Source organism: Cervus elaphus, chromosome 4, assembly GCF_910594005.1.
Source record: "Cervus elaphus chromosome 4, mCerEla1.1, whole genome shotgun sequence".
Lineage (NCBI taxonomy): Eukaryota > Metazoa > Chordata > Mammalia > Artiodactyla > Cervidae > Cervus > Cervus elaphus.
In genome coordinates this window covers 10156802-10175045 of record NC_057818.1, presented here as the reverse complement: position 1 = coordinate 10175045, position 18244 = coordinate 10156802, and the positions used below count along the sequence as shown (strand labels likewise).

General features: G+C 53.7%; 1 protein-coding gene and 1 long non-coding RNA gene across 5 annotated transcripts in view; one reads left to right on the top strand and one right to left on the bottom strand.

The window, feature by feature from the left end:
- The window catches only part of LOC122691565, a 41509-nt gene extending 36951 nt beyond the window's left edge, over nucleotides 1-4558 (top strand). For both annotated transcript variants that reach the window (XR_006340443.1, XR_006340444.1), the window contains one exon: nucleotides 4426-4558. This is a non-coding gene — a long non-coding RNA (uncharacterized LOC122691565). The remainder of the gene's footprint in view (nucleotides 1-4425) is intronic.
- The window catches only part of PLCG2 (phospholipase C gamma 2), a 166756-nt gene that overhangs the window by 39143 nt on the left and 109369 nt on the right, over nucleotides 1-18244 (bottom strand). For all 3 annotated transcript variants that reach the window (XR_006340442.1, XM_043898142.1, XM_043898141.1), the window contains exons 20-26: nucleotides 17842-18022; nucleotides 16188-16259; nucleotides 11751-11860; nucleotides 8743-8839; nucleotides 7390-7456; nucleotides 5405-5562; nucleotides 995-1097 (exon numbers count right to left, since the gene is read on the bottom strand). Coding sequence is in view for 2 of the 3 variants with exons in the window: in XM_043898142.1 (XP_043754077.1) it covers nucleotides 995-1097; nucleotides 5405-5562; nucleotides 7390-7456; nucleotides 8743-8839; nucleotides 11751-11860; nucleotides 16188-16259; nucleotides 17842-18022 (788 nt within the window). In the remaining variant the exon portion in view is untranslated. The remainder of the gene's footprint in view (nucleotides 1-994; nucleotides 1098-5404; nucleotides 5563-7389; nucleotides 7457-8742; nucleotides 8840-11750; nucleotides 11861-16187; nucleotides 16260-17841; nucleotides 18023-18244) is intronic.

The following is an 18244-nucleotide window of genomic DNA, read 5'->3' as shown; positions in this document are numbered from 1 at the left end:
TGCCTGAGGAGGGACAATGAATGGGAAGCGGCGTAGAGGGAAACGTGAACAATCCTTGAGCTGTTTGGATAAAGCTCTGCTTTAGGTGGGAGAGCTCCTAAACATGCCGGGCCTGGCCGACTCCAGTTAAGAGCTCCAGCCTCTTGCCCTGGACATCGAGAGGTGCCCAGGGACCAGCCTCCAGGTGACCATGAACTCCGGGGTTTAGGACTGCCTCTCTCTCTGCCCTGGAATTACAGGTTCTCTGGTCTGCCCTGGAATTACAAGCAACTACAGGAATTGCTTGAAAGGGGAAAGAAAATACGACTAAGACCATTATTAGTGCAAAGAACCTGCTGCTTTGGAAAATGTGGTCAAAGATCCACTTTTGAATTTTCCTGCAGCAGGCCTCCAAAGATATCCAGGTCCTGATCTCTGGAACCTGACTATGTTCTTTCAAAGGGACTTGGCAGATGGAGGGCTTGAAGTGGGGCGATTACCTGGCCCTAAGTGAAACTTTGTACTTGAGAGGTTGAGGGAGATGTGACTACAGAGAAGAGAAGGCAACACGACCACAAAGGTGGGGACTGGAGGGACGTGGCCACAAGCCAAGGAATGCCAGCGGCCACCAGAAGCTGCCGGAGGCCAGGACCAGATCCTCCTCTGGAGGGAGCAGGGGCCCTGCTGACACCTTGATTTCATCTCAGTGATACTGACTTTGGATTTCTGTCCACGACTATGAGAGAATAAACATATGTTCTGCCACCAAATGTGTAGTAATTGGTTATGTCGGCAGGAAAAAAAACAACCAATCCAGCCCTTAAGAGGGTTTCTCCTTCTAAAGATACCCAGAAGGGCCTGCTTCACCAGCATCCTGGCCCCGAGGACACTCTGACGGGGACGTTCCCACTTGGCATGCAGAGTGAGCAGGTACCACGGTCACCATGCTGCGTGACAGCGCCAGGCTCAGAAAGGAACCCGTGCTCGCCAAGCTGGGGAGGCAGCGGCAGCGTACCGAGGTTGTCCTTGGTCTTGCTGGTTGGCTTGCAGTAGACGACGAGGTCCGAGAGCTCGATGGCAATGGACTGGTTCTTCTCCCAGTACTTCATGTTGTTCTCCTGTGTGGAGCCAACCGTCTTTAGTTTCAGCTCTCAAGCTGGCCCCTGGGAAGCCCCACTCTTCCAGCTCACCTGGCGGGCGCCCTCCTCCTCTGAGTCTCTCCCCTGCTTTCCGCTTGGCCCTCGCGCATGCGCAAATCACAGTGGCGGAGAGTTTTCCCTCCCCCAACCCCCACCCTGCTCCCCGCTTCCTCTGCCTGCAGAAATTCTCCACCACACTGCCCGACCCAGGAGCAGCGTGGAGCTCAGTCTCTGACCGCGGCTCTTGAGAACACAGAGGAGAGGGCTCTTTTTCATCACTGCCTCTCTGCTTAACCCTCTTGCTCTCACCCGCCGCCCTATCCGGCCCCCCAAAACCACTCTTAGAGCTCACCCAAAACCCTAGTTCTCCAATTCGGGATCTCCGTAGGCCACGGCAGCTTTGTGGCTCACTCACTCCCCTGAACCATGCACTGCTCTGTGCAAAGGGCCCCCGGGGACCAGACCACACGCCGTGGATTTGGGAGCCATTCGCCTCTGGAGGACCCCACAGTCAAGTCCATCCCCATGTCGTGGACAGGCCACTTACTCCACTCCAAACCAGGCCTCCCTCTCAAGCCCTGCCAGCCTCGGACTCATCCTCCCAGGGGCGACGGTGGGGACGGACCCCCTGGGAAGATTATCACATACAGGTGGCAACATTCAGCATCTGGGGGGGGGGGGGCGGCGCTGCCTGGCTCCAGGCATCACACACTGAGGGCTCGATGGATACTATCTAAGCCCCCCCATCCCTGAGAGGAAAACTGTCTCCATTCCTCAAAGAACCCGAAACACACAGACAGGGTGAGCGGCTGACCCCAGGCCCCGCAGCAGGCCCGGGCCAAGCCCAGAGGCCGAGCAGCAGCCTCACCCGTGTCCCCACTCTGGATCTGTCTCTTCCGTCCACACTCTTGGCTACCCAGTGCCGGAGGAGACCTCTCTGCAGCGCCCCCAGGTTCACACGCCGGGTCCCCCTGAACCACAGCACAGCCCGTCCTGGCCCCTCGCCCCCCTCCCTCTCCGGCAGGCCCATGGGTCCCTCTTCCTCTGGACCCCGCCGCCTTACTCCTTCTCCAGGACGCCTTCCTGGAGACCTCCATCCGGGACCAGGAAAGAGATGCTGCGTCCCCCACACCTTCCGGAATGCCCACAGCCTCACCCAGCCTTTCACCGTCCCTCACCCGACTGTCCCACGCTGGGGCCTCTCAGCACGAGTGTCCAGACCCGTGTCCACCCCCCCAACCCTGAGACAGGTCCCTGGGGAGCAGGACCCCTCACGGGTGGCGAGTCCTCAGGTGACAGGTGGTGACAGGAGTGTCCCTGCGGTTACCCGGCGGGGACTGGACTCGGGGGCGAGTCTGAAAGCTGGCCCGAGTTGCTGGCTTTGCCAAGTGGGCCAGCGATCGAGCCTCTCTGCCTCAGTTTCCTCATCTGTATGACAGGGCTAACGTGGGTCCCTCCCTGCTGCAGCTACCGTGCGAATTCAAGGAGGCAGCCTCTCCCCTCGCTGGGCATGTGAGAAACAAGGGTACCACACGGACTGCCCCAGCGACACCTTTCCAGGCCAAGGACAGGAGCGTCCACTGTTTAAATAAGCGGGGGAGGACAGCCGAAGTCTGCTGTGAGAATGCCTTTACCCAGGACCGCCGACGAAAGTCCCGAGGCCCCGGTGAACCCCAGCAGTGACCGGCAAACAAGCCCGTCACCTGAGCCCGGGCAGCAACCACCTCACCAGGGCAGATCGGAACGTGGTATCTGCCAACTTCATCTAAGCACACCCAGCTTCCACCAGCCGCTCCCATACGCCCTGAAGCCCCGAGGCACAGAACAAGCTGCACCGGTGAGGCTCAGAGGGCTGGTGCGGCGGGGCAGGCATGGAGCAGAGACGGCGTCAGTCAGTCCATGGCCAAGGCTTCAGGGAGACTGAAGCCTTGGCTCAGCTCAAACCTCAGGCGTGCTCTCCTCGTCCCTACGTCAACCTGGCGTGGTCTTCTTGGTACACAATCTTCACCACAGGCTGTTTGGGGAGAGGAAACCCCGGTAATGACACAGTTCGCTTCTAGTGATGATACAACCGCTTTAAAGTCAGGTTAGGGCGAGGCAAGCCACACCGGTGTCAGGGCAGGGACCCCTGGCCTCACAGAACACAAAGCAATGAAAGATTATAGAGCATCACTTTTTCTCTCAACTTCAGCAGAAAGCAGTATCAATTCAAGTTAAAACACCGGCTGCTACTTCAAAACTGTGCAACAGTTCCTTTCCAGGCCCATAGAGTTTTGCCCAGAGGCTGTCCCAGAGTTTGGCATCACAGCACCCTTCATTGGTCAGGCTTTGGAAACTAACTAGACAGACCTCAGTGACTGATCTTTTGCCGTCGACCGAAAGAAGCCAGAGATGATGTAAAGTTACAGGGCCCTGGGCAGGTTCTCAGGGCCTCGGTGAGGAGCTCCCAGGAGTGAGTTGAGGGCACAGCTCATGCTTGTTTCCCAGTGGCAGGATGGATCCACCTTACTTGTTCCCAGACCAGCCCCTCCTACAGCTGGCTGTGCCGAGCACAGAACCTTGGTCACTTCTGCTGCCTGATTTTGTTTTGTTTTTTGAACATTCATAACCAATATGAGAAGGCTCCTCTGTCCATGGACTTCTCCGGGCAAGAATACTGGAGTGGGATGCCATTTCCTTCTCCAGGGGCTCTTCCTGACCCAGGGATCAAACCCGGGTCTCCCGCATTGCAGGCAGACTCTTTACTGACTGAGCCACCAGGGAAATCACCACGAGAAGACTTAGCAGATGTAAACGCTACTTTAAAAGGAATGTAGACCAAAGGCAGAGAACAGCAGCCTTGAAGAGCTAGGCTTAGCTTCAAAAGCCTTCCTGTGGTGGGGAATGAGGGAGACAATCTTCCAGCAAAGTCGCGTTTTCCTCCAGAAGAAACGGAGAGAGCCAGGGCTCCCCAGGTGGTGCCAGTGGTAAAGAACCTGCCTGCCAATTCAGGAGACCTGAGAGACACGGGTTCGAGCCCTACGTTGGGAAGATCCTCTGGTGGAAGGTGTGGCAACGCACTCCAGAATTCTTAGGCCTGGAGAATCCCCGTGGACAGAGGAGCATGGAGGGCTACAGCCCATGGGGTTGCGAAGAGTCGGACACGACTGAAGCGACTTAGCAGGCAGGAAGCACCAGGCCAGAGGGTGTCACAGCCATGCCCTCTCCCCTCCCAGCCCCACACTCGGAGGAGGCTTGAGTGCCTGAGAATAGGTCCACAGGAACGGTGGCTAAACGCTTTCTCATTAGCCCATTTCTCTATTTGCAGCCAGAGCGGCCCAGAACGTCACACACTAGAACACGCTCAGAGGACCACCGGCTGGCAAACAGTGCCATTCAGATCACGATGACAACCACTCAACCGACAGTGAAAAACACACCTGGAAGAAGACGGGGGAAACCATCTTTCAGATGAACCCCAGGACAGTGGCGCCCCACCCCTGTGCTCGGAGAGGTACTGCACTGGAGGCGCGAGAGCAGAGATGCGACGGCCCCGGAAGGGTGGGAGCAGCCTTGCTGGCCACAAGCTTGTGGTTCATCCCAAGTGACTGACGTGACGGCGTGACAAGCCTTGCCAAGAGCAAGGACCCGTACGTAAGGCCTCTTGACGAGGACCTGGGATGGGAGGAAGATGGGAGGCATGCCAGGGAAGGTGCCCGTCCGGACAGCCCTCAACACAGAGTCTTATAAAGAGGTCTTTACTCCAGGGTGTTGAAAAGATGAGTCCCGGGGCCTCTAGTGACCAGAGACTGTCCAACTGTGAAGTCGCCCCCAGCAGGGAGAAGAAAAGACCAGGCCAAGTACACTGGAGGAGGGAGACTCGTCGACTGTAAGCAGAGGCCAGAGGGGTCCAGGAGATCCTGAGAAAAGTTCTGGAGTCAGTCCTTTGAGTCAGGATCTGCCTGAGAAGCAGCTGGGCACACAGGGACCCTAAAGCTTCTTCCCAGCTCCGTGGCCACAAGAAAGAGCAGACAGCCCCTTGCTCCATCATCCCAGAGATGGCAGCACGTCCCCAGGTCCTCCAGGCACGACGGCAGTGTGATGATGAAACACCACCACGAGACGCAGCCCCCCAGGAAGACCCACCGCCCCCTTCCAATCCACAATGCTCCTGCTGTCTGAGCTCCCCTCCCTGCCACTCCCCCCCAAATTCTCTGTGGCTGCGGGGCCTGCTCCTCCTGTGGCCTGGACCCACCCGCACCTCGGCAGAGGACCAGGCCCAGCGGAGCCCGGGTGCCCAGGCTTACCTTGGTGTCCATCTTCCAGGTGATCTCACGGATGCTCTGGAACCACTCAAACAGCTCCTCCACGCTGTCCGTGGCAAACTCTACCGGAGGGTCGCCCTGCTTCTTGGGCTCCAAGATAAAGACGAAAGGCTTCTGGTTCTTCCCGTGTGGGGCTTTTACTTTGGGAAAAGGATAACAGAAGTCCTGATCAGCCTGACAGAAGGCCAAGATGACCAAACTTCTAGTTCCCAGGTCACTTCTCTTACGACCCCAAGCTGACCATCACTGTGGATGTCGGGGCTGACTGGGACGTCTACCTTGGATCAGGTAGTGGTGTGGGTCTTAACGCGTGTCTTAAATGTGAATGTGACCCTATCTCGGAATGGGGGTCTGCACAGACGTACAGAAGGATCTCAGGAGAGCATCCCTGTCTTCCAGGGGGACCCTAAATCTGAGAACCAGTATCCTCATCACAGGAAGGAGAGGAAAAGGGAGCCCGAGACACCGAGGAGTCAGCTGGCCATCGAAGATGGAGACAGAGACTGCAGTAACGGGTGTAGGGCACGCATGGCCAGCAGCCCCGAGAAGCTAGGCATGGAATTGGTTCTCTCTGCAGAGAAATTATGTTCTAGAAAGAGAAAATGATGGCTACAAGAGGAAAAACTAAAATCTCTGGGCTCATCTGCCAGGCAGTGCTCTAAGCAGAACACATCCCATTGTATCTTATTTCATCCTCGTCACAGCTTTTTGGGGTGCTACTTCCGTTCTGCTCATCTCACGGGGGAGACAACAGAGACTTGTTGAGGCAGAGGAGCCCCCGGAAGTTCACAGAGCTGGCAGCAGCCAAAGCTGAGGCTCCACTCAGACCTGACTCCCCTCCCCTGAGCCACAGGCCTGCGCTCTGAAGATGCAGCCCACGGTGATACGAAGGGCGACAGAGGGGAGAACAGCACTCCAAATGCCCTAGATCCAGTGGGGCTGCTCAGTCCTGTCCGGCTCTTTGTGACCCCGTGGACTGTAGCCCACCGGGCGCCTCTGTCCATGGAATTCTCCAGGCAAGAATACTGGAGTGGGTTGCCGTTTCCTTCTCCAGGGGATCTTCCCGAGCCAGGAATCAAACCCGGGTCTCCCACATTGCAAGCAGACAACCATCTAAGCCACCAGGGAAGCCCTGAATCCAGTCCATCCCATAATTCGCAGCGGAACCCCAGGCAGCTCCTGTGGTCACTACGGGGCTTGCTTTTCTCATCCGTTAACAGGAGTAAGAGTCCTTCTCCCACTTGCTGAGGCTAATGGACTGAAGGGCTGCGGTGGGCTGGTGTCGGGGTGGGAGGAGCAGAGGACACGGAAGCCGGCCCTGGAAACCTAGGCAGCCCCAGAGAAGCAAGCTGCTGTGGCTTCTTGCCCAGAAAGCCTCTCCTCACTGCTCCCTTCCATCTTAAAAGGCCCTAGAAGCAGCGCAGATCATACCCCTGCCACCACGGGCCCATTGAGGCTGTGGGCTCCCTCCTGCCCCAGGCTCCGAGGGTGGAGGCCAGGCTTCCTGACACCCAGCTAAGCTGAAGGAAGCTTTAGCCTTGGGGGCGGGGGAGTTATGACAGGCACAGGGTCTCACAGGGCCTGAGAGGTGGAGCTGGGCTGAGAGCCAGACACCCCCAACTCCACACTCCACTGCACGGATGTCTCAGCTCCTCCAAGAGAAGCCCAGGGAACCCAGGCGGGTCCCTGAAATAAGGAAGACGGTGTTGGGAATAACAGCAGCCCACACCCGTCTGGCACTTGTTACGTATGCACCAGAATGTTTTCACACTTTACAGATGTTAATAGCGTAACAATCTATGAGACATAAGATGAAGTCATTGACCAGCCTGGCCCAGTACTCAGCTTCAGTACCCCAGCTGAGGCTAGAAAGCCCCACCCCCTGCCCGGGACAGTCCAAAGGGGAGGCTGGGGGGCGGGGCGGGGACCTGGGTGGGAATCCAGGCTGAGACCACATGTGCACATACCAACATTATAGATGTTGAGATTCAGGATTCCTCTGCAAAGGGACCCTAAGGGATTGTCTTCAATAATCTGTGAAGAAACAAGACATAACTCACGTTCGTCTTAACGGGAATAATAAAAAGATAACCAGTTTCCAAAGCACACCGTTTAGCAGAGACACTGCCTGTGGAACTGTTTAAAATGCATTTTCATTACAGGCTACGTCCATGGGGAGAGAGCTAAATAATGAAGCCTGTTGCTGACGGGGACCCAGCGGCGAGTAGGTGCCGGCAGGTTCAGCATTTCATTTCCCAACCTGTAAAAACGTGCCTTGTGCAGTCTAGAGCAGGTTTCGAAGTGTTTCCACAGATCTGGTGTCAAACAAAACACCGTAGACCCTTCTGACATTACTATGAAATGGGACTGGCCTCCTTTTCCAGCCCAGCTCAAGAACCTTCTGTGGCTCCCTGTGTCCTACAGAACCATCACCTAAGCTCTGCAATCTGGCCTCCAGGCTTTCTGCTCCATCTGCCAGCTCTTCCTTCCACTGCACATTTTCCATCCTGGAGGCCAGATGAGATGGGAGTATCTTGGTCTCTGGAAAGTTGGTAGAACTGTGTATCTGCCCATTGCATGGACCATCCCCACCCTCCACGGGGCTAATGCTGACTGTGGGTAAAGGGCAACGTGGTTCAGAGACAGCTGGGAGGATCATGTCTCTGCCTCAGGCCGAGCACAGTTTCCACCACCACCCCTTGGCTCAGGCCATACCTCCCACCTGGAATTCCCTCCTGCCGGTCTCTCACTGATGAACTCTAACTTGACTTTTAACGCTCAAAGGTCCCTTCCTCCATGCAGCCTTCCCTGACTGCCCCAACTCTCTCAGAAGAAAGTCTAAGATTTCAGCCTCGGTGTACTGCTGTCACCTTGAAAGTACCTGCTCTTCAAGCTTTCTGAGCAAGAGGCAGTGAGGAGTAGAAACCAGGTTTGCAACGTCACCAGGAGAGCTTCCCCTCACCCCGCACGTGGGCCAGCTTGCTTACTCACACCGAACACGTTCTGAACGTCTGGCTGGCCAAGCTAAAAGTGTTTCATCTGCAAGTCGGTTTAAGCAAAGGACAAATTCCCTGTCTGGCCGTTTTCACTCTGGAGGGAATCCTCCTGCATATGCAAAGCCTTCCAGCCCAGCACAACCTGATTTAAACCTGACTATCTGTTCAAGTGACTTTCACCCACAACTCGGGGACAGTCCTGATTTCCCCATCACTCTGCTGTCCCTGGTCCGGAGCTCAGGGCAAAGCGTGCAAAAATGTGTCCATGGAGCCCCCAGAACAGGATCGGTGGGTCCCTCCCTGCTACGAACGATGGAGACTCACTTGCTTATCCGCCTCCTCCCCTTCCATTGGTGAAATGTCCTCGACGTAATTGGACGGGAAGTACTGCTGGATTCTGGTTCCATAGTCTCCTTTCCACCTATGGAAACAGAAGGCATTGTCAGGAAGCCTGGGCCGAGCAGTGTTAACCCTCGTTACTGCTCGCTAGCTCCCTGCTGCTGGGGGCGGGAGGGAGGCGGCCAGTGACCGGGTGACCAGGGGAGGGGGTCATCAGCTGTGGTCCTCTGCTGTTCCCACCAGCAGTGACTGCTGGGGCTCACCCTTCCCTGACCGTGATCCTAGTGTTTGGTCAGACTACCGAGTCCAAAGTTTCAGTGCTTTAAGTGGGCATCAGATACTGTACAAGACAAAAGCTTGGCTCTGGCGGAGGCCCAACCCCTTCAGGGATGGCTGTCAATTTAGAGACAGGGGTGGGGGTAAGGAAGGGTTTGCCGTCAGATGGTCTGGACTTGAGTCCCAGCTCTACCACCAACTGCACCAGTGCCCTGAGCCTCAGACCCTCCATCTGGTGCAGGGGTGGTCCCCGCGTACCCCTCTGAGGACCTTACTGGGACCACAGGAGTTAACATCGTCTTGCGTTTACATGTGAAGCACTCCATAGTGCTAATTCTTGTTATTCAGCTAAAACTGGGCCCCCACCCCTGACCTTCCCACCTTGGTAGCAACACTAATAACATGAGACATTATCGACCCTTGTACGTGTCTTGACTCAAGCAAACTGGCCGCACCTCCAAGATGCCCGCAAGTCTGATGCCTGGACTGGATCCTCCTCCAAGCCCTCCCATGGCCCACTTTCTGCAGTCAGGGGGCTCCTTCCAGAATGCACCTCTGACCCACCACACCGAGGCCTTCAAAATCAAGCCTAGACTGTGTAGCTTGGCCATCATAATGCTCTGAACCAGGGACCTCAACTCCTGCCTGTCTCTGCCTTGAACCTGATATTCATTCCAGACCGTCTGTGGCCCACTCCCCACATGGCCCTGCCATGCTCTCTACCTTCTATGCCATAGTCCACGCCCTCTAAAGCCACCTAACAATGTAAGACTCAGCCGCGGTCTTCCTCTTCCAGGGAGCCTTCCCTGACTGCCACCAGGCTGAGAGCTCTTCCTCTGTGCTCCCTGGGATCTTTCCCCCAGCTGTCAAAGCAGTCCACACCTTACATTAACCTACAGTTACCCATCAGTTTCCCTTCTACATGCGAACTTCCTCAGTCTTAATCAAATCTACACTTGGGGGCACTTCACACATTACTGACTGGAAACATATTAACTCCACAGGCATGAGTTTCTGCAAAAATCCCCTGGTCAATAATGTGTTAACAAGTGTTTGCTGACCTGAATAAGCAGAGAGGACTGACTGTCCCACGGCCTGGTGGAGACAGAATTGCCAGCTGTGAGGCCGTTTCACATTCTCTTTTCAACCTTCATTTCTCCAGACCCATCTCCAGCAAAGTCTGGCCGAATGGGCAACGGTATGGACCATGTGCCCAGAACTGGGTAGTTTACACCTGCAGTCCAGGTGTAATTATTAACTATGCATTCCCTTCACTCTCAAATGCATCCCGGTTTAAACAAAAATGATTTGGTCCTCTAATCTGGAAGGATGCAAAAAAAATGTGGTCCGAGGCAGGCATCCCACTAGGTGGCAATCTTGACAGCAGGGAGAGAATAAGCAATGAGGGCACTTCAGAAGGGCCTATGGCTTACCCTCAGTCCCTCGCTAACAGCACTTACTCCAGTCTCTTAACCCATCTTGAGACAAAATCCTCTGCAGATCCAGGTAAGCAATGGGTTTGGAAAGAGGGTATTCTCCAAATTTAAAAAAAAAAAAAAAAACTTGGTAAACCTCTGGATCTAGCACATGAGTGCGTAGAGTGTGGCCTCTTGAGTCAGAAGGCCTAGCTTCAAATCTCAGGCTGCTAGGTGACCCTGGACAAGTTCCTGCTTCACTGTGCCTCAAGTGTCCTCATCTGTAAAATGCAGGGAAGAAGAGAAGCAACCTTACAGGGTCACTGTGTCGATCCCATGAATGATTTCAAATGAAGTCCTTAAGACGGTGCTGACACTGCTCCTTTTGAGTTGCTATTTCTAGTCAGGACCGGCTATCTTCCGAGAGGAAGAAGCACCAATTTTGTGAGGTGCCTGAGTGTCTGCAAGGGCTCGTAGTTATGAACAATCCTTACTGCTCTAAGATAGGAACCATCCCATGAAACCACCTGCTGAGGGAACCTATGGGTGGGCAGAGAATTCTTCTCCCTGGGTGAAAAAAAAAGGGGGAAGAGAGAACTCAACTGTCACACACCCCGGTGCCTTTGGCCTGAAAATGCACCTCTTTAATCCACGATGGGGCCACTGCGCAGGGCACGGGACTATGCAATAGCACAAGAATTTGAATTTAAAATGCACAGGCTTGCATAATGGGAACAGCCTGTGGTGTTCAGTAGCTGAACTTTGGAAAGCCTCATTCACTGCATCTATTCATTGCCCATGGGATTCTCCAGGCATGAGTACTGGAGTGGGTTGCCATGCCCTCCTTCACAGTATCTTCCCAATCCAGGGATGGAACCCACCACATCTTTTATGACTCCTGTGTTGGAGGCAGGTTCTTTACCACTAGCACCACCTGGGAAGCCCACATAAAGCAGAGATAATCACAGTCATAACCCTGCAGGGCTGTAACAAGAATTTGCTTAATGTATGAAAGCAATTAGCATAGTGCTTGCCACACAGTAAGACCTCAATAAATGGTAGCTGCTATTATAATTAAGATAATACGTAGTATGACATATATTAATAAATGACATCATCATAATTGCTATTGCTGTTTACCCGCTTTTGCAAATAGAGCATGTATTGGTCACCTCCCCAGAGAAAGTATGACACGTCAAAGCCAGGCCAGAACAGGAGATACGGGGGTCAGGGTTCAGCCAGCGCTTGAGTCTCACTGCTAGAAAGGGACAGGTCGAGGGGCCCAGCTTCCCTCAGCCTTACCAGCCCCCAGGCTCCTTGGAGACGTTGTGGATGAGGGCACCACGGCAAAAGCTCAGCTCATCGCTCTGCTTGGCTCTGTAATCATACAGAGCTTTCACGGTTCTCTGAGGCTTTCAGGGAAAACAAGAAGGTAAAGGGTCAGGCCAGGCAACAGAACAGGGAGGCAGCTGCACTTTCTGGCACATTTGGTTCTTCTCAAAACAGAGGGCGGCTTTAGTCCAGGGTTATGGTGCCATCTGGTGGCAAAGGGCTTGCATTGCCAGGGAGCCACAAGTTCAGTTCAGTTCAGTCAGCCTCAGGATCAGTCCTTCCAATGAACACCCAGGGCTGATCTCCTTTAGGATGGATCCAACCAGGATCTCCTTGCAGTCCAAGGGACTCTCAAGAGTCTTCTCCAACACCACAGTTCAAAAGTATCAATTTTTCGGCACTCAGCTATCTTCACAGTCCAACTCTCACATCCATACATGACCACTGGAAAAACTATAGCCTTGACTGGACAGACCTTTGTTGGCAAAGTAATGTCTCTGCTTTTTAATATGCTATCTAGGTTGGTCATAACTTTCCTTCAGGAACACCTAAATCAGAACCTAGGTTTTTCCAGTAGTCGTGTACAGATGTCAGAGTTGGCCCACAAAGAAGGCTGAGCACCGAAGAATTGATGCTTTCAAACTGTGGTGCCGGATAAGACTCTTGAGAGTCCCCTGGACTGCAAGGACATCAAACCAGTCCATCCTAAAGGAAATCAACCCTGAATAATCATTGGAAGGACTGATGCTGAAGCTGAAGCTCCAATACTTTGGCCACCTGATGCAAAAAGCAGACTCTATTGGAAAAGACCCTGATGCTGGGAAAGATCGAAGGTGGGAGGAGAAGGGGACGACAGAGGATGAGATGGTTGGATGGCATCACTGACTCAATGGACATGAGTTTGAGCAAACTCCGGGAGATGGTGAAGGACAGGGAAGCCTGGGATGATGCAGTCCATGGGTCGCAAAAAGTTGGCCACAACTGAGCATCTGAATAGCAAAGGGCACCTCAGCATAAGCCGGTATTTCCTCAACAAAGGAAGGACATGCCTTTGAGGAACCACACCCACCACCTCTGAAGTTCTCACTACCCATGTTCACCAGCCCACTCAGCAGTTCAAGCTCAACACCATTTCTGGCGGCCCCCGAGCCTCACCAGCATTTTTACCGGGGACGCCCTGACATTTGGGATGCTGGCATTCTGCAGTGCCCGAGGTGCTCCTCCATGAAAGCACCAAGTGAGGCCTCGCACGGGCAGAAACAGGACAGAACCGAGTGCAGAGCACCTCCTCCGCGATTTGCTGCTGGGCAAGCACAACCCACGGCAAAATGAGCACCCACACAGCAAGCAGACGCTTAACAGGAAAACCTCTGAAACGGCCAACCTGCTTACATCAGCAGCGTCCCCTCCTCTGACACAAGGAAGTGGGAATGGGGGTTTTCACAAGGAATCCATAAAACTGCTCCTCAAGAGCACGGGGCTCTGAAGTCAGACATGTGGTTCAAATCCTCAGTTTGCCCCTTCTGTCTGTTTCCCCATCTATGAAATAGGGATTGAAACACTGCATACTTCACAGGGTCATTGAGACTATTAAGTGAGATAATACACGTGAGGATAAAAATGACAACAGTGAGCATTTCTTAAGTTCTTACTACAGTCAAAGCCCTGTTTTGGACCTTTTATCTACAGTATCTCCTCTAATCCTCATAATCCTAACAGGCAGGGAGTAGTGACGGTATCCCATTTTACAGACGAGGAAATAGAGGTCCAGAGAGATGAAGCATCCTTGGCCAAAGTCAACCACCTGGCAAGTGGCTGAGCAGAGAAAGACTCCATTAAAGTGAGTTACCACCATAGTCTGTGATGCTTACAGTGTGGGTTCTGTAAGCTTTGCCATGGGAACTCCAACCAGAGCTTTTGAACTTGACTCCTCAACCTTCACACAGAGCCAGCTCTTCTGTGCATCCTGCTCCAAGGGCAGGCCGGACAAGTTGTATCTTTCCCCAGGAAACTCTACAGGTCGCTGCCAGACTCCAAGGCCACGAGGAAGGTACAGCCAGGGGCAGAGGGGGTGCCACATGATGGCGTCTACGAGGAGTACGCTCCAAGGGCAGGCCGGACAAGTTGTATCTTTCCCCAGGAAACTCTACAGGTCGCTGCCAGACTCCAAGGCCACGAGGAAGGTACAGCCAGGGGCAGAGGGGGTGCCACATGATGGCGTCTACGAGGAGTACGTCTCCAGCCTGAGGGATGGCAGGAGAGGTCCTCATGTCAGGTCCCTCGTGAGCTAGAGAAATGAGCCACCCATCGCGTGACCAAGCAGGCATGCGGCACCGCAGTGGCTACAAGCCCATGTCTGGGAGTATCCAAATCCCAGCTCCACACTCACATCAACCATTCAACTACTGTGCACCTCAGTTGTCTCACCTGTACAATGGGCACAAAAATGGCACCTACTGCCTGGGGCTGTCAGAGGTAATGAGCCATCAGGTGCTTAGCTCAATGCTCGCTGTGCGGTCATCAATATGTGCCACCTGTCAATACTGACCTCATCACTCCAGTTCTAAGAACTCATCCAAAGGACATAAAGAGAAAGACACAAACCTCACAGGTGAAGAAATCATTTTAGTGTTAACGAGAAGAGCTCAGCCTAGAGACAACCCAAATGGCCACTGATGGAGACACAGCTAAAGGGCCCAGTTACCTAGAATATTGTACAGCATAAACAATATTCTCTTTTTAAGTTACAATTCTACTCCGGGTTCAGTTCAGTTGCTCAGTCATGTCCGACTCTTTGCGACCCCATGGACTGCAACACGCTAGGCTTCCCTGTCCAGGTAGCGCATCAAAAGTGCGTGGCCTACCAGGCTCAACAAAAAATGGTCATTATGTAGATCAGCAGTGAAGAAACTCACTCGTGGCCGAGCGGCAGCTGAATGAAGAATAGAAATGGCAGGTGCTGCGGTGGGGCTGTAAAACATATCTCCCCGCGGACAAGGACCAGCGGGGACGCAACACCCACAGGTGCAGACGGCTACCGCATCAGGATGGTGAGACCAGGCCGGACGGTTTTCCCTGCTTTTAAAGTGTTTCCCTTTTCATTGTTACATCATTTTTCAATCACAAGAAGAATAACTGTATTTTGAGGCACTCACCACAGTCTAGCAGCTTGTACTCAAACTCCGCATATGATCGTGTTTTACTAGGCTCACTGGGTATAGGGAGACTTCCTCTACATACCTTGGTATAGTTACCAGGGTTTAATAATGGGGAGATTTCACATCAAACATCCAGATTACTGGCTTGTCTTGAGAAATCAGAAGACCCCGCCTGGTCTCTGAAATGGCAGCTGCTGACGGGGGTGGCTGCTCTCGAGATGGGTGCGTCCTCCGTTTACCATGATCTCCACCATCCCCCAACATCTGCCTGACGTGAGGCCATGTCATTCTCATAACCAAAGCATCTGTCAGTTCTAATAAATGCTTTTTTTTCTATTTGGCTAAGTCCCCTAATGCACTTCACACCCGGTGCCATGCACCCACAATTTTTCAAGACTTCACTGCTTGCTGAAAGGGATTTGCATTGGACAAGGAGTTTTAAGTTTAAAAGAAAATCTCCGGATTGCTACAGAGCCCACCAGCAGGGTGTTCCTTCCAAAGCGAGAACTGTACACTAATCACAGACAGGACGGCCCCACCAAATGGAAAACTCGGCAGCATTGCTCCTCTGCAGGCTCCAGCTGAATTTAAGATGAAACCAGGAGCTTCAGGCTAACAGTAAAATCCAGCCCTGCCTGCGTGAAATGACTCAGCAGCCAGGGTGGGAATACGAGATAGCGTGCGCACGGCAGAGGGGTCGCTGAACCAAATGGAATTTATAAACACCACAGGCTCAGTCAGTGAGCAAGGAACATCTGAAAAGACTTTTAATTAGAAGCTGTTGGGCCCAAAGGTGGTTCATCAAACTTCAGAATTTTAGCAAGGCTCAGTCACATTTGGATGGAATTCTATTAACCTCTTCCCTGAAACTAGATGTCACATTGTCAATCGTCATTTCTTCTCCCCTCCAAAAATTTTTTGGCAGAGTTTTCCAAAACGTTCCCTTGCCCTGTTTTAACTGGGGGATAGACCCTACGTCAATCTGTTTGTTGTTATTTAATCACTAAGTCGTGTCCAGCTCTTCTGCAACCCCATGGCTGTGGCCTGACAGGCTCCTCTGTCTATGGTACTGTCCAGGCCAGAATACTGGACTGGTTGCCATTTCCTTCTCCAGGGGATCTTCCTGATCCAGAGACTGAACCCACATCTCCTGCATTGGCAGGCGATTTCTTTACCAATGAACCACCTGAGAAGACCCATGTCAGTCTAGTGAGTAGGTAATAGTGTGAATCAGAAGTTTGCACTATACCATTGAAGGATTGATTTCACTGGGATCCACATACATTCTGCTGACGTCATAGAGGGAGTTTATATCTCTTTCCTGAAAAAGAAGAGAGAAAAATAAATGGAATCACTCAAGCTCCCGGAACAGCCCTAACTTAGAACAAGGATTCTAGGCATCCTCATGGTTTCCTGCCCTCTAACAGAAGAGCTGAAACCTCAGTTTGTTCACCTTGTGGGTAGAACCAGTAAGAAGCTACTAAGAAGTTCCCCAAAACTTGGAAATCTTACCCCAGAATCAGAGAGACCCCTATGCAGGCCTACCCCATGCCAGGCGCCATCCTCCTTTTTCAAAACACAAGATCTGAGATGCTCTGGTGTCCTGGAGCAAGCTCACCACTCTTCCTGACCCACGTTCAATGTCGGCAGCTTGAAACTGGCCACCGCAGGAGTACTCACAGCGCAGAAACCGGCAAATGCCACAAAGCAGGGCTTCTCTCCGCAGAGCGGGCGGTAAACCTTCACCAGCACACACTGGAGACCCCTCCTGCCCTTCCCCAGCCCCCACTGGGTGGCACCCCCACCCCACACTGCAGTCCTGTGCCTACCTGCCCCCCACCTGGAACCCGCCTCCTTCACAGCTCCCAGCCGCCCCGCCCCCGGCTGCCTTCCCACCCTCTGCAGGAGGCCCGCTCCCAACTCCCTGGCCCCAGTCTGATGCAGTGCCCACCCCACAGCGCCCCATCCTGTTCTCGTCTTCACTGTAACTCACCCTGCCCAGGAGCATCATAGTTACGTGACTGTGTCACCCGCTCCCCTTTCTAGGACCTGAATGTCCCAAGGGCTCACGGTGTTCCACCGTGCTCTCCCCGCATCCAGACACACGGTTCCTGATGCGTGGCTGGTGCACAATCTCTTTTCAATGAAGTACTGAATCTATCTGATAGGAACTGGGACACGGTAATCAGACTGCCTCCCTTCACCGCTCAGAACCCCCCAGTGGGGACTTCCCTGGTGGTCCGGATATCACTTCCACTGCACGGGCTGCAGGTTCAATCCCTGGTCAGGGAACTAAGATACTGTGTGCTTGCATGGCATGGACCAAAAAAAGAAAAGAACAACTCTCTGACAGCTCAGAATAAAAGCCCCTGTGTATGGCCCCACTCCACACAGTTCTGTCCTTATTTAGTTCTGCCCCAACCCTGGACCACTTAGGCCCAGCCATGCCAGCTTCTCCTCTTTGCCCCCACGCATTCTCTCACCTCAGGACCTTTGCACTGACTGTTCTTTCCTCCTCCTCACAGCTCAGGCTGTCTCCTCCACCTCCCAGCATGTCTGCCCACGTCTCCTCATCAGCAAGCCCCTCCTGAGCACCCCCGAGAACTGCGGCCCCTTCCCCATCATCTACCCACTTAGCCACCTGTCTCAGCGTGTTGTTCTCTGGAGCACTTATCATCCTACCAGCTGACACGTGCTCTGATAGTTCTTCATCTCGTGTGTCGTCTGTCTCCCCCACACTGGACTGTAAGACCACGGGGCACTGTCTGCGTCCACTCTGCAGCTTTGGACCCAGAGCCGTGCGGGGTGCACGTACGTGCTGGATCAAGGTTTGCTGAATGAACCAGCAGGTGAACCGTAACCTCAGGATATCCCACCGCGTCCCGGGAAGGTCAGCCACCCACCATGTTGTAGCGCTCCAGGAGCTCGGGGGTCACGGGGTAGCGCAGTTTCATCTTCCGGTAGAGCGCGTGCTTCTCGTAGTAGCTGACCAGCTCCACGAGGCTCTCGAAGTAGGCGGAGGTGCCCAGCACGAAGTGCCGGCCGTCTCGGTTGATGCGACAGTGCTTCACCTTGCCCCTGGCCCTGGGGGGAGACCACGGGGCTGACATCCCGCAGCCGGGTGACGGCCACACAAGCCCACCAACGGCCAACAGCCCGGTCACCCATCCTGGGGCACCAGACAGACCGACGTGGTGGGACTTCCCTGGGGCCCCGGTGGGTTATCTCCACACTTCCAACGCGAGGGGCACAGGTTTGATCCCTGGTCAGGCAACCAGGATCACACATGCCATGTGGTGAGGTCAA